Genomic DNA, 24,862 nt, shown 5'->3' with positions numbered 1-24,862 from the left:
TAAAGATTTTGTTTTTTTAACTATTGTTTTATGTAATGACATTGAGCTGTATTATAATGAATATCGTCGTTGCTATGTGAAAAACATCTGTCCATTTTTTTCTCCCAATTTCCACATTTTTACGTTTTGGGGATGTCGTTTTTCACGTAGCAGCGACGATATACTCGTCGACCAATATCACACTATAAATAAATGTATTTCCCTTTAGCCAAGGTGAGGGATTGCCTCTTCTTCCTGGAGAAAAAAAGGATATTGAGGAGCTCTTACCTGCAACTACAAGTGAAGAAGACAAGGAAACTATTTTTAGCATTCTTGGCCAAGCCATGTGTCGACCAACTGGCATACAGGTAGAGTGGTGTCAAAGTCTTTTAATGGCTACCCAAATTCATTTGTGGCGCCCGCCAAAGAAAAATGTATATGTGGGTAACGCCGATCACATTACCTGTGTTGGAGGGAGCATTTTACTGTAAATGTACACACTTGCACAAATGAAACACACGCTGGAAAAAAAAGTCGCCATTTCAGTCGTAGTCTGAAGCCCTGTGAAATGTTTTATTTCCACCTCATTACCTACTACGTCAGATTGTTTGAATTCTTTGCATGTGTTTTTCTTTAGGATGAGGATATGGCACTCCAACAGGAAGATGATGAAGATGACATGGTGGATGTGATATGGCGACAGCTAACTGCGTCATGCCCTTGGCTGGCAGAGGCAGGCCAACCTGTTGCGGATGGTTTAATTCGGGTTTGGAGACGCGTGGTGGACCGAATATTTGGCCTCTATCGGATCTCTTGTCAGGCCTATTTCACGTTCTTGAAGCTCAATGCGGGCCAGGTAAGCTTTGGGGACGTCCTTTGCGTGCATGCAAGGTTCCTCAACACTGGGGGAAACATCCAGGTCGGATACATGTAGTAAATGTGAAAAGCTCCATATTTTTATTTTCTCCTTACAGCCAACAGTAGAAAAGGAAGAACCTTACCATTTCTCTGTTGATGCAGTAATACGTCAGTAAACAGATTCCTAATGGATTTTGATGTTCATTTTGTACATTAGGTAGAATGAAAATGAACAATTGGTAGGCCATCATTGCAACCTGCCTGCAGGTGTGGAGAGCCTTTTATTATGGTCTTCATCCAGAATTTCTGTTGTTTCAGGTCGCTATTGATGAGGATGACCCCAAACTCTTGCTGTCCTGTCACAACAGCAAACAGAGTAATGATGACGTGATCGTCATGGCAACCCTTCGTCTCCTTCGTCTGTTGGTCAAGCATGCTGGAGAACTGAGGGAGGGGCTTGAGCTAGGTTTAGCCTCCACTCCGACAGCACCCTGGAGGGGTATGTCGAACTCTACCACTTTTATATTCAGTCTGGAAGTTGACACAGATTTAAATCTGTTTAAAAGTTCAATTAAAATGCTCTAAATGTTATTGTTAATATTCTGATTACCCCCCCCCCCCCTCCTTCTCTTCCTCCCTCTCTCTCTCAGGTATCACGCCACAGCTCTTTTCACGGCTCAATCATCCAGAAGCATACATACGACAAAGTATATGTAGTTTACTCTGCCGAGTGGCCCAGGATTCCCCACATCTCATCCTTTATCCTGCCATTGTGGGCTCACTCTCCCTTGGAGGGGAGGCTCAGAATTCAGGCAGGGCTTATTTTTTCAGTTTATTTCTCATGCCTTATTACACTTTAACGTATATCAAACATTGACTACAATCATCTTGTAAAATTGGTAAATCTGCTTATTACAGGGAGCAAACTGCCATCGGCTCTGCCCACATTTTTGGGTAGCATCCAAGGAGAAGGCCTTGGTGGGGAGGAGGAGGAGCAACCAGAGAGTGGTGACAAAGGCGAAACTCCAGAAGAACTGGCAACATTCTGCTCCAGTCAAGACCAAGCCATGATGCAGGATTGTTACAGCAAGATAGTGGAAAAGCTGTCCTTAGCAAACCCTACCATGGTGCTTCAGGTATTGGGCTACACAGCGTGATTAAATACAGTCATTGTCTTTTGGTACATTTTTTTGTGATTTCTAAATGAGATCCTAACCAGTGTTGTGTGCTGACCAGGTCCAGCAGTTAGTCGGTGAGCTGCGCAGGGTGACGTTACTCTGGGATGAATTGTGGCTGGGCGTGTTGCAGCAGCAGCACATGCATGTCTTGCGTAGGATTCAACAACTAGAGGACGAGGTGAAGAGGGTTCAGAATAATAACACGCTCCGAAGGTGAGATCTGTGCTCTTCTCTGAGAAGTTTAGCTTCTTTCTGCCAACATCACCATTTGAACGTTGTCCATGTTCTCTAAAACAAACTTACGGTAAGCCTGATTTATCTTTATCTCTCCTTTGTGTTTCAGAGATGAGAAGATAGCAATCATGCGCGAGAAGCACTCTGCCTTGATGCGACCTGTGGTTTTTGCTCTGGAGCATGTCTGCAGCATCACATCAGCCCCAGCAGAGACACCACATGAGACCTGGTTCCAGCAAACGTATGGCGACGCTATAAATTCTGCCCTCGAGCGACTGAGGAACCCCCACAACCCTGCCAACCCTGCCAGCAGCTGGCTCCCGTTCAAACAGGTGTCTTTGACGATGATGATCTTCTGTTCTAAATGTTTCAAATTTCATTACGTAATACCCTCTTGACGTCAAGCTTGTACATTTTGTTATTATAACATGTACAGTCAACTAAGATAATTAATTGTAGTCATCTTTGTTAGATCATGTTAAGCCTGCAGCAGCGTGCTCAGAAGCGAGCCAGCTATCTTCTCCATTTGGATGAGATCAGTCCACACCTGGCATCTATGACTGCAACAGAGATGGCCCTGCCGGGCGAGGTGTCAGCGTCAGACACCGTCACCATTCAGAGCATTGGCAAATCCATAACCATTCTCCCCACCAAGACCAAGCCAAAGAAGCTCTTCTTCCAGGGCTCTGATGGTCACAACTACCCATACCTTTTCAAAGGTAAAGACCAGTTTTAGACGACCAACTGTTTATTTTGTTCCTTATTTGATTGTACTTACAGCTCAGCCGCATATATGATGTGTATCAGAAAGGTTCCAGGACAGGTGTCACAAATGATATATTTCAAATCCGAACTGTCAGCCTCCTCCCAGTGGGATGTTCCCGAAACAACTCACAAGTTTATTTTTCACTGTCTAATCCACTGGTGCCTCTAAAACCTATGGGTGACTTTTGAGTCACCCCTGAAAAACGTTTTCCTGGAAATTCAACAATATAATTTTATTTATTAATTTTTTTTTTTTATATATCTCAGCTCCTGAAGCAGATAGAAAAACATAATTCCAAAAACATTTCAGAGCTTACACCTGTGGCGTTCACAAAAACCTAAGTTTATTATTATGAACCTTCAATATATTATTTTTTAAATCAACAAACAAATGTGCATCTGCGGGTGTATATTTAGTTTCAACACTGGAGCGCAGTTGTAATAACCTTGGGGGATTTAGTGGTAACTATTCTTCGTCCATTCCGTTACAAAGCTGTCAACATTTTCAACCTCCTCATTGTCTACAAACATTTCTTAACTGTATGTCACTGTATACTCGTTACACTGATTCGAATTCCTCCCGTGCCGTCGTCAATCACGTCAATTATTGCATAACTCCCGCGAATCTGCGTCAGCCATAAATGCTCGAAGAAAACTCCAGGACGTGCTACGAAGTCCGCGTCACCCTCTCGTGCATATTCTGATGCATTTCATCGGTTAAGAGACCAAGAATTGGTCAAAACGAAACAAAATGACATATCCGCTCTCCCGGTTTAAAGGGAGAACAGCGCTGGAGTGCTCCCATTTTTAACGATAGAAGCGCGGTCACGCGCTCCCGGCTTTAATGGGTTAAGGGTTGCTTTATTCGAAGCTGAAGACAAAGAAATAAAATTATTGCAGAGTAGACACTCTTGGAATTATCTTCATTAAAATAGAAAGTCTGCAGTTCGAAAATGGATAGCTAACAGATTGCTAATTGTGTTTTGTAGGGTACTGTATTGCCTTAAGTGTCAAATGATCAATTGTAGGGCTGGGTTTAAAAAATCGGATAATCAATATCTAATAAATTTTCCCCTTCGATATAAATTCCTAAAACCATAAATCAATTATTTGATCTCTACCATAAATTCATAAGAAAATAGAATTTTAAGGGCTCCCTTTTTTTTGTGTATTTTACTGTTTCTTGAATTGTGCTATTCACATGAATTTAAAAGTATTTTCTTACATTTATGAAAGACCTGACTTATTGCACTTTTAAGACAATTCAGAATCTTTTTACTTTATATTTACATTTATTGAATTAGAATTATGAAAATATTTTCATCATCCTTGCTATGTCAGTGTTTGTGTAGCACTTATGTGATTATAGCATGTGTCACTTTCATTAATAAACTAAATCATTTTACCAGTTATTGCCTCCGCAAAACTTAATTTGGAATGTAATGTTTGTGAAGTTTTTGTCATGTCCTTGATATTTAAGAAAAATGTTTATCAATGTATGTTCCATAATTAATCAATATCGTATTAAACTGAAGGGAATGGAACCAAATAGGATTTTTTTTTTTTTTTTATCGAATCAAACTAAACCTAAACATTTGTAACAAATTATATTGTCCTGTCACTCAGGTCTGGAGGATTTACATTTGGATGAGCGCATCATGCAATTCTTATCAATCGTGAACACGATGTTCACCAAAATCAACCAACAAGAGCAGCCACGCTTCCATGCACGCCATTATTCTGTCACACCCCTTGGAACACGATCGGGACTGATCCAGTGGGTTGATGGAGCCACACCCCTCTTTGGCCTATACAAGCGCTGGCAACAGAGGGAGGCTGTGCTGCAGGCTCAGAAGGTAACATACTACATATTGTATGCTACGGAATTGTCATTATGACTGCAACAAGCAGCAGCAGTATTTGTAATGCCTAATTGCGTAATTGAGTGCAATATTCTTTTTTTCCTGGCCCTGGCCCAGGCCCAAGACTCATTCCAGCAGCAGCCAGTGCCTCTTGTACCACGTCCAAGTGAGCTCTATTACAGTCACATTGGTCCTGCCCTGAAAGCAGTTGGGCTCAGTCTAGACGTTACACGACGAGATTGGCCCCTCAGTGTCATGAAGGAAGTGCTGAAAGAATTGATGGAGGCTACGCCATCCAATTTATTGGCCAAGGAGTTGTGGTGCTCATGTACCACTCCTAGTGAATGGTGGAGGGTCACTCAGGTAAACACTGTTGTCAGTCAGTTTTTTAGATATATTTTTCTAGTGTATCTAATGAATGTGCTGTATTACACATAAAACCTGTTCACTATTTGTATCTTAATTACATTATTTCCCCCCATTTTACAGTCTTACGCCAGATCCACTGCTGTCATGTCGATGGTGGGATACATAATTGGCCTTGGTGACCGACACCTTGACAATGTGCTCATTGACATGACCACTGGAGAAGTTGTACACATTGATTACAATGTGTGTTTTGAAAAAGGTAGTTCTTTAGATTATATTTAATGTCTTGATAAAATTGGTGACACATGTCCTGTTGCACTAAAATTAGAGGTTTGCATATTTCCCTAGTTGAATAACTTTTAACGTCATTGGTTTCTGTGCTTTAGGAAAGAGTCTAAGAGTCCCAGAGAAGGTACCTTTCAGGATGACACACAATATTGAGAGTGCACTGGGAGTTACTGGGGTGGAGGGAATCTTCAGGCTTTCTTGTGAACAGGTAAATTTCACATCTTCAAAATGGGCAAGTTCAAGGTAAATGTTTTCACAATTGCCTGTGCATGGTATCTAAGATATATTGCATATCTTGTGGCATGTTGATTTTAATGTATCCTTGTATCATTAAAAATGCCATGTCAACACTCACCACTTCCCTATATTAGCTGAGTGTTGTTTATAATGAACAGACCTTGATTATGGCATAATTCCCGTTGTTGCAGTCAAATAGAGTACAGTGGATTCCCACATACAGTACTCATGGATCGGTATCCACAAAGTCACCTATAAGCAAATTTTAATTTAAGTATTTTAAAAACATCTTTAAAGTATTTTATATATTATTTTTTTATTTTTTTCCCCAATGCATTTATAATTATTAAAAAATGTTTGCTATTCACGAGCCAGCTGCTCACTTCCCCTTGTGCATAGGGTCCACTGTATTTGATATTGGTATATAACTCCCAACTCTGTATCTCAATTTACTGACTGGCTTTGACTTAATTGTGTAATTATTGTATAACTGTTCAGGGCTGTCCACACAGTTATAGAGAGCATAACATTGCCAATAAGATGTTTCTGTATCATTTTTCCTATTTTAGGTTATTCAGATGATGCGCCGAGGCAGAGAGACCCTCCTGACATTGCTGGAAGCCTTTGTCTATGATCCCCTAGTGGATTGGACAGCTGGGGGGGAGGTGGGCTTTGCTGGTGCAGTGTATGGAGGAGGGGGGCAACAGGCTGACAGCAAACAGAGTAAGAGGGAGATGGAGAGAGAAATCACACGCTCGCTCTACTCCTCCAGAGTGGCTGAGATTAAGGTAAGAAATTATAGGAGGAAGAAGGTTGCGTCAGGCACGCAATTGTTCTATAAAAAATACACTTGTTTTGACTGTGCGCTTTGCGAAGGTCAACTGGTTTAAGAATCGGGACGAAATGCTGACCGTCCTGCCACAAGTGGAAGAAGCTGTCGAAGAATACTTGGTCCTCCAGGATCTGCTCTGCCAGGGAGAGAAACTACAGGCCAAGTTGCAGGAGGAGGTAGACTTCCTGGAAGGAGCAGAGGACCATCCAGAGCATCGAATTGTCACGCTGGAGCAAAGGTATGAATGACACTGGTTTCATATCACTTAGATTCTGAATAGTAATGTCACAACTGGACCCTCTATCTTTTTTGTTTTGTTTTTTGTTGTTTTTTTGTACAGGTACTCTGATCACACTCAGCTCCAATCGCGGCAGAGGACTGTGCAAGAAGCCATTCAAAGCAAGCTGGCTGACCTGGATCAATGGATCTCCCAGTACCAGGCAGCGTTTTCCAACCTGGAGACGACTCAGCTGGCTGCTCTGCTGCAGGACATCAGTACCCCCATAGATCTAGGTTAAGATAGTCTTATTTCTTATCCATGTATTGATTTTTCTAGCATTTACAGTATCCTGTTCAGGATCGTGGGTAAGCTGGAGTCTATCCCAGATGGCTTTTGGGTGAAAAGCAAGCCCAGTATTGGTCGGCAAACAGCCATTTATACTCACATTTGCACACATTGGCAATTTAGAGCCTTCAATTAGCCTGCCTTGCATATTTCTGGAATGTGAAAGGAAACCGTAGGATAGAACCACCACACGGATTGGCCCAAGCTACTTTTTTCCCCACATAGAAGGGAAATTAAAGGTGTATACAAACCACACATACTGTGGGTATACCAAAATATTATTGTTATTGATAATATTTCATTTTTTAAATTATGATCCTCCCTAGGTCCTCCCAGCTATGTGCCAGCTACAGCCTTCTTGCAGAATGCAGGCCAAGCCCATCTGATCAGCCAGTGTGAGAGCCTGGAGGCGGAGGTGAGCTCCTTGCTCCAGCAGCGCCGTGGGGCCCTTCGGATTTGCTTGGAGCAGCTGCACAGCTATGCAACAGTCGCCTTGCTCTACCCACGAACCAACCTGTTGCGCCATCGATCCCACCAGTGGAAGGCCTGGTTGGAGGAAATGCTGAGAGTCATGACAGTTGAGCACTGCCAGCATATCTACAGACAGTAAGCTGAGCACATTCATGAAAACCTCTATTCATTCAAGAACTACTTTACAACTCTCCCTCTCCAAAAAAAAAAAACTACTTCACAACATAACCTTCGATTGACCTCTGATTCTGTCTCTTTTTCTGCACAGATATGAGGTTCTGTTTACCCCACAGTCCAATGCAGCCTCCTGCCAGTTCATGTCTAGCGTAGAGTTGGCTCTGCAACGCCAAGTGGCCGACACCAACGAGCGCGTGATGCATCAAGCCGAGCGACTGAAAGCCGAAGGCACAACTGCAGCAGCGTGCGAGGAGCAGCTGAAGGAAATTGAGCACTGCATCGGGGTCTTCCTGCGGGAAAATGGAGACTCGGGCTCACTCAGCCTAGCTGGGATCATCACCTCTGCCCTCTGCTCACTCTGCAGGTTCAAATAGCTACTACATACATAACAAATCATTTAAGACATCTACTAGAATCCAGTCAATTCCAAACTGTGAAGTCGTTCACGTGTAGCTTAGCAAATCAAATTAAAGAACAATTGTAAATATTGGTATTTAGGCGCAATCTGGTGATGGAGAGTGCAGCAGCCAGTGCAGGAGAGCAGCTGGTCGACCTGATGTCCCGGGACGGAGCGTGGTTTTTAGAGGAGCTCTGCAGCATGATCGGGAATGTCAGTGCCTTGGCAACACTGTTGCAGCGCTGCCCCCTCTTGCCAAATGATCTGGAGCTCCCATCACCCTCCGCCACCATTCAGGCTGTTTATCTGGCCAATTCCGTGTATACCTGCTTGCAGGTAATGCTGTTGTTGATTGTTAACTGTTGCCTGCAAACTAATTTGATTTGTGTTTTCAATTTGAGATTATCACATTGTATCATTTAAATAAGCAGATCATCATTTTTGTCTTCAGCTGGTATCTCAACTGAATTGCAATATGCTCCTTGAAGACACCCCCTTTTATTACTGCAGGAATTGAACACCAACTTCCGTCAGATCATCTTTCCCGAGGCTCTTCGCTGTATGGTTAAAGGAGAGCCAACTCTAGAGTCCATGTTGGCAGAATTGGAGCAGCTAGTGGAACAGAGCTCTGATGGCCTTGGCTTGCAAGGCTTGGTTGACAATCTGTTGGCAACAACAGGGCTAGACCATGATGGACACAACCAATGTCTGGACATCACAAGGTGAACAGTGATTATTTAGGAATATGATTAGACACAACATTGGGTAGCATATTGCAAATGATAATTATAATTTGTTGTTATATGTTGTGTTCACACACTCAGGATGTTGCGTGCCCAGTACTCTGAGCTCATCCAGCCACGCTGCATTGATGGGAATGGTCAGGACTCACCAAAAATGTCTGCTGGTCAAATGCTCCTGGTGGCCTTTGATGGAATGTTCACTCAGTTAGAGACTGCTTTTGGACAGCTTACTGAAAAGGTTAGATACACACCGGAATTGAAATACTCAATGCAAAGCACCTTTATCTGTATTGACCGTTTTTAGATTTTTAGGTCATTTGTCAAATGACACTCAACTCAACACATTTGATGCTATCTCCATATCTTGCATATTTGTTTGCCCCACTCCAATCGTAATCCAATTTAATTGGTACCTTGACTGAATAATGCTCCAACTCTAAGACTTAACAAATAATCAACATCACAATGCAGTAGAATGCAATTTTTTAAACCACAAAGGCTGTAATTTCGGTAGGGTAACACCTCTGTTTCATTTTAGTCCTTCAGCTGGGTTTATACTATATGTGTAAAGTGAAAGTCCCCTCCAAATGTACTGGAACGGCAAGTTCAATTCCTTTGTTTTTGTTCTATATCGAAGACATTTGGGTTTTAGATCAAAAGATAACGAGACGAAAGTTCAGAATTCCAGCTGTTATTGCATGATACTTGCAATAACTGCATCAAGTCTGCAACCTATTGACTGCACCAGACTGTTCCATTCTTTATTTGAAATACTTTTCCAGGCATTTACTGCAGCCTCTCTCAGTTCTTGTTTGTTTCTGTCGTCAGTCTCCTCTTCAGAAGGTAAAATTCATGCTCTATTGGGTTAAGGGCCAGTGATTGACTTGGCCAGTTTAAGACCTTCTACTTTTATGCCCGATTTTAGTTCCCGATTCTGCATGCGGATTTTCATGAAGGGAAGAAATTACACGAGCCAGGCAGGAAGTCGGCATCAAGGTAGATCCGGTATATTAAAAAATGAAACAGTTTGTGAACTCGTTTTTATTGGAGGGAAGCTAACTACATAGCTTGACATGAGTCAGACATTTAAAAGAAAAAAAATTAACTAAATATGAATAAACTAAACATGACAAAATAACACTACTTAAACACAAAACGTACTTACCCATGGTAGAAGTCCCAGAAATAATGTCTAAAAAAAAAAGCATATCGATGTGACAGGCAAGCGTGACTATTGTTTACCAATAGGACTCTATATACACGTTTGTTATTGCGTTAACTCAACTGTCCAGCGTGAACTCCCGTGATCTTGTGGTCTGGCGGGTGCAGATTTCTGGACACGGACAACTCACTCAACGCAACTCTGTGTGAATTGCAGTCCGTGCTGATGCCGTATGAAAACCGCTCTACGTCCGTGTGAATTGTGCGTTGCATTTTATTCTGCTGCTAACCATCATGAGTCACAACAAAAACAAAGGAATTGACTTTGCCAATCCAACACTTTTGGAGGGGACTGTATATTTTTATATTTATATAGAGTCTAGATAAAAAGAAGAGCAGTCCATGTTAACATTTGATTGTTTTATGCAATATAAAAAGTTGAATTGATAAAGACCAAGATTTGTTTGGATTATTGTTGTAATCTGATTTGACATCTGATTTATGTTTTTGACGTGCTTAACTGTCTTCAATATTAATGGAAGAGGATCTTGAGAAAATAGTTTCTCATTAAATCGCAGTATTGAAGGTGGGAAAAAAATTACAAAGTAGGTTATTTTTCCAAAATCCTTCTACCCTGTTAAGTGCTTTCACATAAATCCCCTTTTCTTTGGGAAACTATCTTCATTTTCCATACTGCTAGCATTAGTAAGTTAGCAACCTATTTTATCTGCTGCTTATCCTCAGCTAAGTTCACTGGAAGTGCCACCGGCATGGAGGAAGGTGGATGTTCTGAGAGAAGCACGCGCTGCACAGCTCCGCTTCTTTGACAGCCTCGCTCAGCGCGAACTGATAGAAGAGGTCTTCTTCCTTAAGAGACTACAAACCATCAGAGATTTCTTCAGAATGTGCTCCTGCTTTGCTCAGACCCTATCTGGTGAGATTTCTTAACTGATAGAAAGATTTTCACACAAATTAAGTCCTAAATATCCAGCCACCAGTCATCTAATGACTTTTTTTTTTTTTTTTTGCAAAACCTGCATATCAAGGGTCCCCTCCTGATGAGCTCTTGACCTCCAATGGACCAGTCAGTTTAGGAAAACCGTTGTACCGGCAGCCTAATGCTACTGGCTCGAGTGGGGCAATAATCACCGAGGAACAAATGACCCGCCCCATCAAGGCCTTTACAGCTGAATTTGTTTGGCAGATGCTAATGGGTCTGCCTAGCCAAGCTCTTGGCCTGGCCCTCTGCAGCACCCTGTCTGCTCTTGGGCTGGATGTCGTTGCCCAGGTTGAGGCTAAAGATTTTGGTGCAGAGAGCAAGGTACAAACTTTTGCACACCACTAATTTTTGATACAGCTCAATACGCATTGTTTCCACATTTTTGCTGATTTGCCATAGAATGTAGTCACATTTTCAGAGCATCCCATCTTGACAATATGACATCCATTTGCGGTCAATACTCATCTAAGAAACTTTTTGTTTTGAAAGGTGTCTTTGGACGAACTTTGTAAGAAGGCAGCAGAGCAGAGCCTGGCATCAGGCCGTGTCTCTCAACTGCTGCTGAACAGAGCCACAGTGCTGGCCGCATCGTACGACACAGCCTGGAAGAAGTTAGACCTATTGCGAAGGTTGGATGGCAACCTGGATGCTGCAAAGGCCAGCCTGCAGAGGATTCAGCTTCATGTTGCCATGTTTCAGGTACTCGGCAAAAATTCAGATATATTCACATTGTTTGTTATCTAACTTCTCGTTGCTTGTAATGAGTAAAGCGACGAAGGACACAATTGACTTAATATTTGCCTTCAAGTACCACTTGCAGAAATTAGGAACCACAACTTTTGAAACCTTTTTAATGGAATGGGATGTTTTTAGTTATTTGTTGTCCAAGTTGAACAGATGTCTTTAAGGATATCATTTGTATATTATGTTTTTTTTTTTTTCACGTAAACTTGTAACCGTTAGGGTTATACTTGGATAAGCTATAAGGTATAAAAGGGTAGGAGTTAAACAAGTTTATACTTCTTCCTACTCTTTTTCCGAACATGCGTAAATGCTTTGTGTTGTTGTTTTTATTTAATTTAATTTTATTTATTTTTATACATGTTCGAAATAAATTCATTCATTCATTCATTCTCCAGTGGCAGCATGAAGACATCCTGGGTCCCAATAATCAGACACTAAGTGTCAACATTCCTCCTCGTGCCGTCATTCTCAGCAACATGAAGAAGAAGCTGTATAAACTGAGTCAGGATGAAGGAGCCATTGTTGCAATCCAGGTGTGTGTCCTGACATATGTCGTTTCATGTTGACAGACTATACAACTTTGAAGCAGATTCGAGCAGCAAAACAGTCAGAATTGTATTTTTGACTTAAGCATTAAGAAAATTACACTTGATTTATTTTCATGAGCCCTGCTGTGTTGAACCGAAAATGAATTTTCTCTTTTAATGACTGCTATCTTCAGGAAAAGCTTTCATCACTGGAGGCTAGCATTGAGCAGCGCCTCAAATGGGCTGGCGGTGCAAACCCAACACTGGCCCCAGTCCTTCAGGACTTTGAGATGACCATCAGGGAGAGACGTGCCACAGTGGCCAGAGAAAACCAGCGTGCAAGTCAGGTGCTACAGCTTACAGGGCCTGCTGATAAAACCTGATACTGCATACTTAGCCAGTACCTGATGGATGACTAATTTTAATGATGTCTTGCCTTGTAGGTCACCTTTTTGTGTTCCACCATCCTGAACTTCGAAGGCCTTCGCACCCGATCTGCTGAGGCTCTCAGCATGGATGCAGCTTTGTTTGAGCTGTTGAAGCGCTGCCAGCAGACCTGTTCTTATGCAGCCCAGTTTAGTAGCACAGTGTCTACACTGGAGCTTGAACTATTACAGAGACTGGTGGGTTTGACTGATCATATAGTATGTGTGGCATAATATATGTGTGACCCTTTATCACTTTTAGGACACGTTATCACTTTTAGTGGCCCCGAACAAGGCTCTTTGTTTTTTTAAAGTTGATAAGCACACTTAGTCTTGATTAGGGCCTGACCAACTAATTGATCGGACAATTTTATCAACCAATATTAATAATTTACCGATCAAACAGCAATATATCCCTACTTTCTCATGAAAACGTAAATGCTGTCCAGTGTTGGAGTCACTGATGTCCTTGTGCCGAGAGGAGGGTGGGGGAGAGGGAGCTAGGGAGCTAGGGAGCCGCTGTTGTTTGTGTTGATGTCGTGTCTTCCACACCCGTTTAAAAAGTTTCACGAAAAAAAGGAGGAACTGGCGACCGGTATTCACTGTTTGGAAACTTTCTGAAGGACTGATTTATTTTTAACAAAGAAAATGTTGCGCTGGGAGTCCTGCAGCATGCTACGCTGAGCTTCTTGCTAACCATAGGCAATGAGCATAATGTGAGTTATCTTCAAACAAATCTCCCTCCCACCAATTCACTATTTAAACGCCCATACATAATACAGTATACACGGCTAAACTCGTGACTGGGAGAAAGGTTTTGCAGTTGATATCACGCATGGCCATCCTCATATCATTATTAGTGCATAAATGCGTGTGGGTGAAATGAGCTACCATGGGAAATGTTGCTTTCAAAAGCATTTTCTCCCCATTCCACATTACAGCAACAACAGCTTTGTAGCAAGCAAAGCTTTACTTTACCTCATTGGATGACTACCTATCTGTGTGTCTGTCTGTGAGGTGTGGTTGCTTTCAGTGACAGTTCGAAACAGCATATGGCCCTCAATCAATCAATCAATCAATCAACCAACCCATCTACTCATACATCTTAATGTGTGTCAATTATACACAGACTTTTACTATTAGCAGGGGCGCACTGTATAAAAATATATGTTGCTGTGATATTTATTTGTATTCTGTCTTAATGAGCATACTTGGTATTGGAATAATCCAAAGTAATCAAGTTACATTACTTTAATATCATGGTACTTGGATTATGCTACTTACTACATTTTTTTTTTTAGCAGGTAACTGTAATGGAATACATTTGAAAAGTAACCCTCCCAACTCTGGCTGCTTGTATATTGCGTTACATTTATATTGTAAATCTGAAGAGAAATTCATCATTGCATGTTTTTCTAACTTGTTTTTGTAAGTTCCTCTCTGGACAAAGTATTGTCCAGTCAGTCAAATGTTCTTCATGCCTTTGTTGTAAGCATTAAAAGACCCAAAAAACAAGTTATTTTATTAATAATATATATATTTTTTCCCCTTAATCGGCTGAGTGGTCGGTCATTGGGAAAAAAATTCTGCCACATATTGGAATTGACAGCCGCCTATACATTTACCAACTGTTAATCCAGATTTTGACTACAGTCATTTTGTCATCTTGCTTTAAAGCTCTTTTTATGATCACTACAGAGTCCAGTGCTGGACCTACCGATAGGCAGCCCCGATTGGCTGAGGTGTGCCTTGAGACATTTGGAAGAGGAGCTTAGTACGGAGCAGAGAACGCAGGAAGAGCGAGAGCAGCAGCTGGAGGCCTGTGCTGAAACACAGCAACTCCTCGTTGACTCCATTAAAACTATTCTGTCGAACCACAACCGCCAACTGGGTGATGTCAAACACCTCCTCAGAGCCATGGCTAAGGTACTGTCGGTATCTCATACAGTCATGCATTCTTCTGTTGTCAAGCACTCAAGAGTTCCATTTTGAAATGTCTGCCTGTCCTGTGCACATGCCAGGATGAGGAGGCAGCGTTGGCCGACGGCGAGGAGGTGGCATATGAGGGCAGCGTGCGTCATTTTCTGATGGAGTACAAGGCTTGGCAGGACAACATCCAGGTGGTCTTATTCACTGTCATTCAGGCCAGTGGACAGCCACGTAATCAAGAGCAACTCGAATTGCTTGAAGAGATCCCCGCCACCGTTAAGGAGCTCCAGTCACAGAGTCAGAGGTAGTCCCGGTCTCATGCACAAGAATTGGCTGGTATCAATCGGGTGTTAACCCTCTGCATTTTTTTGTCTACAGTGTTTATAATGGCCTGGTGGGCTTTGCCTCCCCGTTGGTGACAGACAGAGAAAATGACTGTGCAAGCCCTGTATCAGGAGCACAGACAAGCTTTGCAGCCGGTATGACGTTCCCACAATACACACTCATCATACACAGTGGAGTTAGTTTTTTTGGTTGTTGTTCTTTTCTAAAATATTATTATTACTATTATTATTATTAATTGTTATTACATAACATTTTTGTATTTTTAGACAACAGTATCAATAGAAATAATCAATTTGAGGGCAGAACTTTCATCAAACGTTGCGTACAGGTAATGTTTTAAAGAGTTGTTTAAGTCAACGTTAAACATTACTTGACAATAATATGTTATATGTGACCTCACTAGTCTAACAATGGCATTCTGACTAATATTATATTTATGGAATATGAGTTATGCAGCAAAAAAATCCAGCCGTTCTTATCCATCTGAGGGGGCGGCCATTTTGTTACCTGCTGTCAACTGAAGATGACATCACAGTTGATCAGGGCTCAGGCAACGACCAATCACAGCCCATCTATTTTCTGAAACTGAGCTGTGATTGGTTGTTACCTGAGCAACTGTGATGTCAATAGTCAGGTTCCCATCCAAATGTTTAAAAAAATGTATGCAAATGTTGTGAAAATGCGCAAAACGGACATGCGACTTATGCTTGTTTCCATCCGCTCTTTGGCGAACATGCGCTGCGAGATGACGTTGTAGTGACGGAACTTTGGGACAATGGGGAGTTCCAGGTGGGAATGTTGGACTGAACAGAAGTAGTTTGTCTTGTTGGCTCCCCTCCCGCATGTAAGTGAAGTGTGTCGTTACATTGAGAGCTGATGTTAATAAAGCCATCTAAAATTGCATTAATGTTTTTTTTCTTTAATTAATTATAAAAGGAACTGTGTTTCTTCGTCTCCCCAAACATATCTTACTTTATCATCCGCCATTTATTGTGACTACAAACGTGCGTGTGACGTAGTATCGGTCAAAACGTGTGACATATATCCGGTCTTGTCGCTTATTCGCAAAACCTGTTTCCATCGGCAAAATGCGCATTTTCCTTTTTTCGCTACGCTTCACAAACCCCCTCCAAGCGTAAAAACTTTTTGCCGAATTTTGGGCCTTTTCCCCTCCAAGCGTAAAAACTTTTTGCCGAATTTTGGGCCTTTTATCGAATTTCTGGCGTTTCCATTCAGTTTCTTTTTCGCAGTTATTGAAAATTCAGATAAAAATAGGTGGATGGAAACCCACCTACTTTCACTCGACAGCAAGTGGCAAAATGGACGCCTTTTGATATTGATAAAAACTGCTGGATTTGACTACTTTACTCATATTCCACTACCGCAACATTAACCAGAATACCGTATTTACGCTCGCAGGGCTGCATAGAACATATTATTGTCAAGAAAACAAAAATTGGGTTGGGATAATAAACTGATACAACCATTATACGTATGTAAGGGAGAAAGATAGATACAACTAGAAAAATTCCCGCGGAAATTTTGAATGGGACTGCTGACTGTAAATGAGCTGAACAGATTAAAATTTAAACCACTGGAATTGGTCAAGAAATGTGGAAGTTAACCATAATCAACATCAACTAAAAGTATCTCACTGTCCCTGAAAATGTATTTAAAAAAATGTAAATGAGCTGAACAGTTTAAAATTTAAACGACTGTAATCGGTCAAGAAATGTGGGAGTTAACCATAATCAACATCAACTAAAGTATCTCACTGTCCCTTTAAGAACGCTAGAATTGGTCGCACACTCCTCAATCTACACAAAATCCGCCAAGAATCCTGAGATATGTCAATTGTTGAGTTGTGGACCGGTCACTGCAAGGCTAAGAATCAATTAGAATGAGGCGTTATAGTTTTCACCTCCTCAGACAAGCTGTTGCACTGTTCTCCACAGTAAACTCACAACCCAAAACAGCAATCTTTGACAGTAGTGACACTGCCGGTTGGATCAAATGTCACATTATCCCTTGGTCTGTTGCAATTTTAAGTTTTCACTCGAGGCGAGAGGTATTTCTCTATACTAAAGCAAGAATTTATTTTGTGCTGAAGCTGTTCGATGCAGTGGGTTGAAGACCCAGCCAGAATCCATGTCCCAGAATGCACGGAAGGCCCTGCCCCGTAACCTGGGGACCCCCACGGACACCCCACCCAGCACACTGGTGAACAGCAAAGGCCTCAACCCCAGCCCCAAAAGGGCCGTGCGAGATCCCAAAACAGGAAAAGGTAGAACTACTCTGTACTCGCAAGACACACCAAAGCAAAACATATTTAGTTGCCTTTTCGTTGCTTTTAATCATTCAATGCCAACCATTTTCACTAATCACAACCCATTGAGTGCTAGTGACTGTTTTTTTTTTTTTTTTAAGACCCATATAATATTGTTGTACAATTATACAAATGACTTATTTTGAATTCAATTGAATGCTATGCCTTCTGTTATGCCCTGCTTTGGCCACCTGAGGGCACCATAAGACATAAGTCTGTCAGCTACACTGTTCAATCATATTGCAGCAGAGCGTGTCCTGCCTTGAACATAAGTGGGATTCACAATAACGCTTTGTTTCCACTCTCACTAGTAGGGCACCAATATCAAGACATGCAGTAAAAGAATTACAACTCACAAACAACTTGCGTTCTCTCTTCCATAAGGCCAGCAGCCATACAGCAATATGGAAATAAATTATTATTTAAACTCAACCCCAGAGGTTCATTTATTAAATTGAGAAAGTTGAAAATTGACATTTTCGCTATAATTGTAATTAGTTTTACAAGCCTAATAAGTAGTTTGCTTGTTATCTTTTATCTTTTTCAGTTTTTAAAATTTTTTATTATTTCATATGTTTTTTTTGTTTAAAGCTGTAATAACCTTGCTAGGGCAACACAGCCACATATAGTGGAACTGTTAGCAACTACATGAATTTCTTAATTTTCAGAAGCTCTTAACCTCCTTCTTTGCCTGCAGCTGTCCAGGAGAGGAACTCGTATGCTGTCAGTGTGTGGAAGAGAGTGAAAGCCAAGCTGGAAGGCAGAGACATAGATCCCAACCGGAGGATGAGTGTCACTGAACAGGTTAGGCTTAAGTAAACCTACATTCATCATATCTATATATTTTTTAATCTATATTTTTGGGGGTCTATTTTTTTTTCTTTGAAGGAGGCTTATGACACCCACCTACTGTACAATGCCGTTCTTCTATCTCTTCCTATTAGGGGTGCACCGATCACAATTTTCTGGCCGATCCCCAATCTTTTAAAAGTCTGACTGACCTGCCTATCCCAATTTTTGCCGATACCGATTTTTTTTTTTCACTACAGGCAATATACCTTCAGTGTTCCAATCTTGAACAATATCGGTGAAATAATACAAATGGGATGTTTTAACTGCACATACATACATGCAAGTAGTTCTGTCAAATAAAAATTAAAATCCTATTAGTCATCTCAGCAGAAGATGACAGTGGCTGACTTTTTCAGACCTCTGAGGAGGGAGATGAGATTAGTGGAAAGATCCGTTTATTTTTAAGGGATTGGCCGATCACCGATCTTCCAAAATTAAGGAAATCGGGGCCGATAAATCGACAGACCGATCGATCGGTGCACCTCTACTTCCTATGTTTCCTTTACTACAGTGGACCCCAGCATACTTGCAGTTCAGCAACCACAGATTCACCTATTTGCCTACTTTTTTTATTATTATTTTTTTTTCCTCAATGTTTTTTTTTTTTTTTTAATAATTGACTTTTTTATGGTTAAAACTTAAAAAAAAAAATTAAAGGCCTATTGGAGGTTGAGCAGTGTTTTTTGAAAAAAAAAACATTGGGGGTTACAAAAAACAACAAAAAAAATTATTTGCAGGCCAGCATGCATTTTATGCTTATTTAGAATGGATTTTTCGTCATAAATCTGGTTAGGAAGATGTGGCCCCTAGTAGGGTTGATGAAAAAAAAAAAATGGTGGCCCCCACCATCATATAAGTTACCCATCCCTGGGCTAAAAAACAGCACTGCCACATTTGGCCTTCTGGTGGCTCCAAAACCATTTTCCAACCAAATGCAATATTAACGAGGGAGATTCCACCTTAAACAACCCCTGCTGTCGGGTGTAGAGGCCTCTCCCTGAAGCATCTTAACTGATTTTGGCCTAAAGTGCCTGGCAAACATGCCTCTACAACCAATGGGTGACTTTAAGATTCTAAAATCTGAAGTTTTCCAGGAAATTCAACAATATTGTCAATGCCTACTAAATATTTGATATCTTAGCCCCTGGAGCAGATAGAAACATAATTTCCATTATTATTATAATTATAAAAATTCAACAAAATTCCCACAAGGGAAGTCAATAATACAAAACAATGTGTGTGTATAATGCAGATTTCTCTGAATAAGAGATTGCGCAATAGTGGCACTTCTCAAAAGCTGCACTTGCTTCAAACATTCAAACTTGCTTCAACGTCCTCATTGTCGACAACACCATAGGAAGCATAGAAGATGTGAAGTTTGAAGACTTCCAAATTAAACCAGTGTCCAACTGTTTGCTTCCAGGTGGACTTTGTCATCAAGGACGCCACAAACATGGACAACCTAGCCCAGCTGTACGAGGGCTGGACCGCCTGGGTGTGAACACGACACCAGCGTCATTCACGTCTTTGGTTCAGTGAAGCCTTGGAGATCCACTAGAGTCCAGCGGGTCTCGGGTGTCGGAACAGCAGCACCAGGCCACACTGCGAGGAGGAAATGGAAAGCGGAAGCTTAGCCCGCCCTCCCAACAACCTCCTGGGAAACCCATAGCGGGCTCGCCACCCTGTAGCACCGCTGCCACCACACTCCCGCAAACATGGGCGATTGGGCCAACGCAACGCTTAGTGGGTCTGCCGCCCTGCCTCCTTTTCTGGGGCCCGACCAGGCAAAACCGTGCCAGATCGTGGGAGGGGCGGGAAGGAGGGCAAACGCCACGTCACCCACACCTGGGAGATACCTTCCCCCCCTCACCTTTGCCAGCCCACTATCAAGTTGTACCCCAAATCACCGCGTCCTGTTGAGCTCGTCAAACTCGGACCGAGTTCAGGGTGAAGCAGGAAGTGAGCCGTTTCCCTCGGAAGCACCCCACCCTCACGCTGCGGGTGGGACTTCCCCGGGGAGGCCCGAAGCTCATCAATGGCTTGTTTGCGTTCTCTTGAAACTCCGCCTCAACGGGTATGGGATATTGATGGCCTGTGGGCCAGCTGGGCAAAAATGAAAAGAAATGAAGGTTCCTCAGGATTCTTCTGAAGATTGAAACGAGAGAGGAATAGCAAATCAAACTGTACTTTGATTAATCAAACTGTACTTTGATTAATCAAACCGTCATCAGACTTGACCAAATAAAAGATTGTTATTCGGGATGGTTCTTGGTGCTTTTGTGTGTCACACACGTGACACTGCTGAGACGGGACACTAAACGATGAATTCATTTAGAGGATGCATAATATCCCTCAAATCTTTCTTGTGTGTGCATCTTTATTAATCTGTGTTGTGCTTTGTAACAATTTAATTCTTCTTTACAAATACCCGAGTGTAGACTGTTGCTGCCTTTTTTGACTGTCCTATGTAGAAGCTCTTGCTTTCCTCATTAATAGTCACTGCTAAAGCCCTAATGCTTTTATTTTATTCATCTTGACATTCTCGTTTTACGTTTTTAGTGGGAGAAATGATGGCTTTTGGTGATGGTGAGTATGTTTTCTTAAAGCTTTTACCTGATTTGTTTGAGTAAATAAACAGTGATGTGTCATGTTGTAGATAGTGCAGATAAACATTACCACTGAGTGAAAAACGTAAGAGTTAAGTTAACCACCTCCACCCCACCTACTATTTCAACAACACAGCACATGAATATCCGAAAGAAAAAATTCAATTTTCACTCATTGATGTGGTTCTTCTCTAGAGATCCAACAATCAATCAATTGACAAATAATCTATTACCAAATTAATCAACTATTTTGACTATTGATCATTTGGAGAAATTAAATTAAAATTATCCCATATCCTGGCAAATTTAGCCTGCCAACATTAAATATTTTCAGGATTCTGAAGTCTTTCATGAAAGCAGGCAGATTAGCTTTGAGTTTAATCAAAATAAATTTGTAAACATCAGTTTTTTGAAGAAAAAAAAGACTCTTGAATCAGAATCAGTTTTTTTGTTTGTCCCTTTCCTGCACCATCAATATGAAATTCTGTTTCCTGTGTTTGAATAAAGGAATGGTAATAAAAAGTTTTTGTATCTGATTCATCCATTAATCGATAATTAGTTGCTGTCCTAATATCTATCTTGGCCATTTGATCCATCCTTCATGGCATAATTCATTCTCAGATTGATTCCATATCATATACTGTATTAACTTGTCAACTGCTGCCGGCGGTCCTGTAATGAGCCATTTCTATGTAATGGTCATTTAACATGCTGCCAGCAAAATGGTCCAAGTACAGTATCACACATAAAAATATGACATGCTTAAAGCAACACTAAGGAACCTTTCAGTTTATGTTGATTGTGGCTGCGCCATATGGACAAAAGCGGTAATGACAAAACATTTCAGTTTTGCAGCTTCTGCCAGGAAAGGAGTAATCATGAGTCGGCATTCAAATTGACTTGCGTCGCTGTAACCCATAGGAAAAGGAGGAAGTGACATATGCCATAAAGAGGTCAGCATATTTGTAGTTTTTTGTGTGGCAGTGTTCATCCTCAAAATTGTTTTGTGTTGGTAAAAATGAGACAGACTCCTAACGCCATGGCAAAGCTACCAGTGGATGCTTCATCAGAAGAGTTATGAAATATTTTAATAAGGTTGAAAAGTTTCTATGTGCTACTTTAATAAATGAAAGAAAACACTTCTGGACAGTGGTCTGTTTTGGCTGCACTACTAACTACGAAGGTATTTTTCCTGATTTTTTGTGTGATAATGTTTTCTTCAAACATGAGATTTGCTTTTAGTTAGTCTATTTACCGCAAGATATACGTCACCGCACTTAATTAATATTCATGAGTCTAGCGAGGGGCTCAAACTCCGCGGACCAGTAACGCTAAATGGATGTAAACAGTCTACTAGAGAGATGTCTACTACGCTAAATCTACTAATTCTGTCAGAGAATGATATCACTGGTGCCAAATTTACTGGTGTAGACGTCGAAGGACATACTAATGTTCAATTAAGGAGATGGCTTGAGTGTAGATGGCTAAAAAAGACAAGGAAAAGAGCCGACCTGAAGAGCTTTCTCCGGAGATCAACGAGAACAAAACAAGCGCTACTTGCATTGCTCGTCAATGAGCCAGCGTCATTTTTGACCTCCTTCCGGTTCAAGCTGCTGAAGTCATGTGACCTTGCGGTCTAAAAATAGCATTCGTGCGGTACCCCATTGAAATGTTGTGACACAAATTGTAAAGAGCCTAGCAACTACGATCAAGTCTGACATTTGGGCGCAGTTGGCTCTGAGGACGAGGGGAAGATTTATTTATTTATTGACACGGGGATAATGTCCCCTTCAGTTTCATAAAGACCACGATCCTTCCCATCCACTTTTGCCACAGCAAAAATCTCCTTCGGTAAAACTAACGTTTCTCTTCCATTGGAACGGGCATGGATGTTATGTAGTGTGTACAGCTTCTGCTCTTAACTTCTGATGTGTTTAAAGCAACACTAAGCAACTTTCAGTTTATAGTGATTATGGCGGCGACAAAGTGGTACTGTTATGCTTGAAGGAAGACCTCATTTCCCATGAGGATAAGCGCATTGCATTGTTTTTTAGCTCACGCCAGCAAGTGAAATTAGGGCCAATGTTGATCCTTGACTGTCCTTTGATCTGGGGTAGCTTTTGCCGTATACCATAAAGCTTTCAGCACATTTGTAGTTTTTTGTGTGTCAGTGTTCCTACCATCCTCCTCAAAGTTGCTTAGTGCCAGTAAAAATGATACCGACCCCCTCAGGCCCTGGCAACTGTACCATTCAACTAGTTTTAAGTCGATGTTTCATCAGAAGAGTTATGAAAATATTTCATTCAGGTTGAAAAGTTTCCAAGTGCTACTTTAAGGTAGTAGTCATAATAATAATAATAATGCATCAGATTTATATAGCGCTTTTCTAGACACTCAAAGACGCTTTACAATGGAGAGGATACATTATTCATGTACTCACACATTCAAACTGTGGTGGCAGTAAGCTACTTAAGTAGCCACAGCTGCCCTGGGGCAGGCTGACAGAAGTGTGGCTGCCAGTGTGCGCCTACGGCCCCTCCGAACACCACCGAACATTCGCACCTTCCATACACCAGTGTGATCAGCACTGGGTATGGAAGGTACACAGAATATGTTGGAATTTGTAACTCTCGCTTAGAATTTTAATAAACTCTTCCTGAAGACTCCAACTTGTAGCATGTACTCAATGGTAGCTGAATTGAAATATACTTCAAAATATATGTGGAAATTGCTACATGATCTTTGTTTTTATTTCAAATAACAGCTCGTTTTGAGGGGTTTTACGGTCAGAGTAAGGTCCTAATAAGAAACATGTAGCAATGTTTTCAGAAATTAGGGGAACAATGAATATACCCCCCCCCCAAAAAAAAAAAGAAAAGAAGAAAAAACAACAACAATCACAGCTTTTATCAAAATCAAACAATGTAGCTTGCTAAGATGCAGCAGTTAATTGTAGGGCACAGTCCCAATAATAAAATATTAACATCTACACCTGGAGAAAATAATACAAAGCATTTGCTCTTACCTGAATCAAGCTAAATGTAAAGTAAGACATTTTTTATGCTACTTGCACTATAGGAAAATCTTAATTGTGTTATTTAAAATTTTACATAATCATTTTTATTTACTTAAATTTGTTGTTCAAAAGTGATTCTTCATACACAAATGTAAAAAATTTTTTACGGTGTTTGCAGACAAACAATAGTTTCATTATGTTGATTTATTGTTTAGCCAATATTTCAATTAAGAATTTTACAATGGATACCCCACACACACACACGTACATATGTTTACATACACACCCTCTATACTAAGCTATTCATCTACTTTAAGCACCCCCGACCCCTCCATGCATGGCAGCTTGGTGGTAACATGGGTTCAAACCCCAAGTGGGTGGATAGTGCAGGCACGTTATCATGTGCCCTTTTTTTTGTTGCTTTGAGCACCTGCCCCTCCAAAGGTCACTGCATGCCCTTGTTACTGAACTTAATAGGTTATTTAAATTAATTTATTATTAGCTCACCACTAGATGGCGTTAAATTCTACACACCGTCTCTTTGATTGTGCTCGCTAAGATCTGGCTCACACATCTACGTCAAACTGTCCATCCTCTCAAGGATCCATGCACGTCCATGTAGTTAAAATGTGTGGCACATACTGAGGCTACTTTATGGCTCGAGTTCAGGGTATTAGTATATTGTTCAATGGCACCACAGATGTGGACCAGTAGGGGCTGGGGTTGTATTATCCTTTGTGGTCTGTCTATCCACATCTGGGAATGCTGATATTTTTTGCCCATGCGTTTGCTGGCTATTGATTTGAACCATGATCTCCAGAGTGGCGGGTGTTGATTTTCACTATTTGGCCACAACTGCCCTACCTTAGTAAAATATTTCAAAGGTCAGGTGTTTGATGTCACCTCTGACGTAGTCATGTAGGAGGGTCAACATTATTGGTTACCGTATTTACTTTCCATCATAATGATCAAGCCT

The 24,862-nt window shown here is 41.2% G+C and overlaps 1 protein-coding gene across 4 annotated transcripts in view; it reads left to right on the top strand.

The window, feature by feature from the left end:
- Positions 1 to 22,009, top strand: part of smg1 (SMG1 nonsense mediated mRNA decay associated PI3K related kinase) — a 57,992-nt gene extending 35,983 nt beyond the window's left edge. For all 4 annotated transcript variants that reach the window (XM_077556168.1, XM_077556169.1, XM_077556167.1 and 1 more), the window contains 32 exons: positions 209 to 347; positions 617 to 835; positions 1,156 to 1,336; positions 1,488 to 1,649; positions 1,756 to 1,973; positions 2,074 to 2,228; positions 2,359 to 2,581; positions 2,722 to 2,968; positions 4,641 to 4,870; positions 4,994 to 5,239; positions 5,366 to 5,504; positions 5,632 to 5,741; positions 6,340 to 6,558; positions 6,647 to 6,840; positions 6,943 to 7,115; positions 7,494 to 7,773; positions 7,907 to 8,179; positions 8,314 to 8,548; positions 8,723 to 8,934; positions 9,037 to 9,193; positions 10,861 to 11,050; positions 11,163 to 11,437; positions 11,606 to 11,815; positions 12,256 to 12,393; positions 12,582 to 12,734; positions 12,831 to 13,010; positions 14,511 to 14,738; positions 14,834 to 15,045; positions 15,120 to 15,220; positions 17,197 to 17,370; positions 18,110 to 18,216; positions 19,688 to 22,009. In XM_077556168.1, coding sequence (XP_077412294.1) covers positions 209 to 347; positions 617 to 835; positions 1,156 to 1,336; positions 1,488 to 1,649; positions 1,756 to 1,973; positions 2,074 to 2,228; positions 2,359 to 2,581; positions 2,722 to 2,968; positions 4,641 to 4,870; positions 4,994 to 5,239; positions 5,366 to 5,504; positions 5,632 to 5,741; positions 6,340 to 6,558; positions 6,647 to 6,840; positions 6,943 to 7,115; positions 7,494 to 7,773; positions 7,907 to 8,179; positions 8,314 to 8,548; positions 8,723 to 8,934; positions 9,037 to 9,193; positions 10,861 to 11,050; positions 11,163 to 11,437; positions 11,606 to 11,815; positions 12,256 to 12,393; positions 12,582 to 12,734; positions 12,831 to 13,010; positions 14,511 to 14,738; positions 14,834 to 15,045; positions 15,120 to 15,220; positions 17,197 to 17,370; positions 18,110 to 18,216; positions 19,688 to 19,765 — 6,058 coding nt within the window. In that variant the 3' untranslated portion in view covers positions 19,766 to 22,009. The remainder of the gene's footprint in view (positions 1 to 208; positions 348 to 616; positions 836 to 1,155; positions 1,337 to 1,487; positions 1,650 to 1,755; positions 1,974 to 2,073; positions 2,229 to 2,358; positions 2,582 to 2,721; positions 2,969 to 4,640; positions 4,871 to 4,993; positions 5,240 to 5,365; positions 5,505 to 5,631; positions 5,742 to 6,339; positions 6,559 to 6,646; positions 6,841 to 6,942; positions 7,116 to 7,493; positions 7,774 to 7,906; positions 8,180 to 8,313; positions 8,549 to 8,722; positions 8,935 to 9,036; positions 9,194 to 10,860; positions 11,051 to 11,162; positions 11,438 to 11,605; positions 11,816 to 12,255; positions 12,394 to 12,581; positions 12,735 to 12,830; positions 13,011 to 14,510; positions 14,739 to 14,833; positions 15,046 to 15,119; positions 15,221 to 17,196; positions 17,371 to 18,109; positions 18,217 to 19,687) is intronic.
- Positions 22,010 to 24,862: the final 2,853 nt, after the last annotated feature.

The sequence above is a fragment of the Vanacampus margaritifer genome, chromosome 2 (genome assembly GCF_051991255.1).
Source record: "Vanacampus margaritifer isolate UIUO_Vmar chromosome 2, RoL_Vmar_1.0, whole genome shotgun sequence".
Classification (NCBI taxonomy): domain Eukaryota; kingdom Metazoa; phylum Chordata; class Actinopteri; order Syngnathiformes; family Syngnathidae; genus Vanacampus; species Vanacampus margaritifer.
Note: the sequence above shows the minus strand (reverse complement) of the source record. Positions and strands in the feature narration are given on the sequence as shown.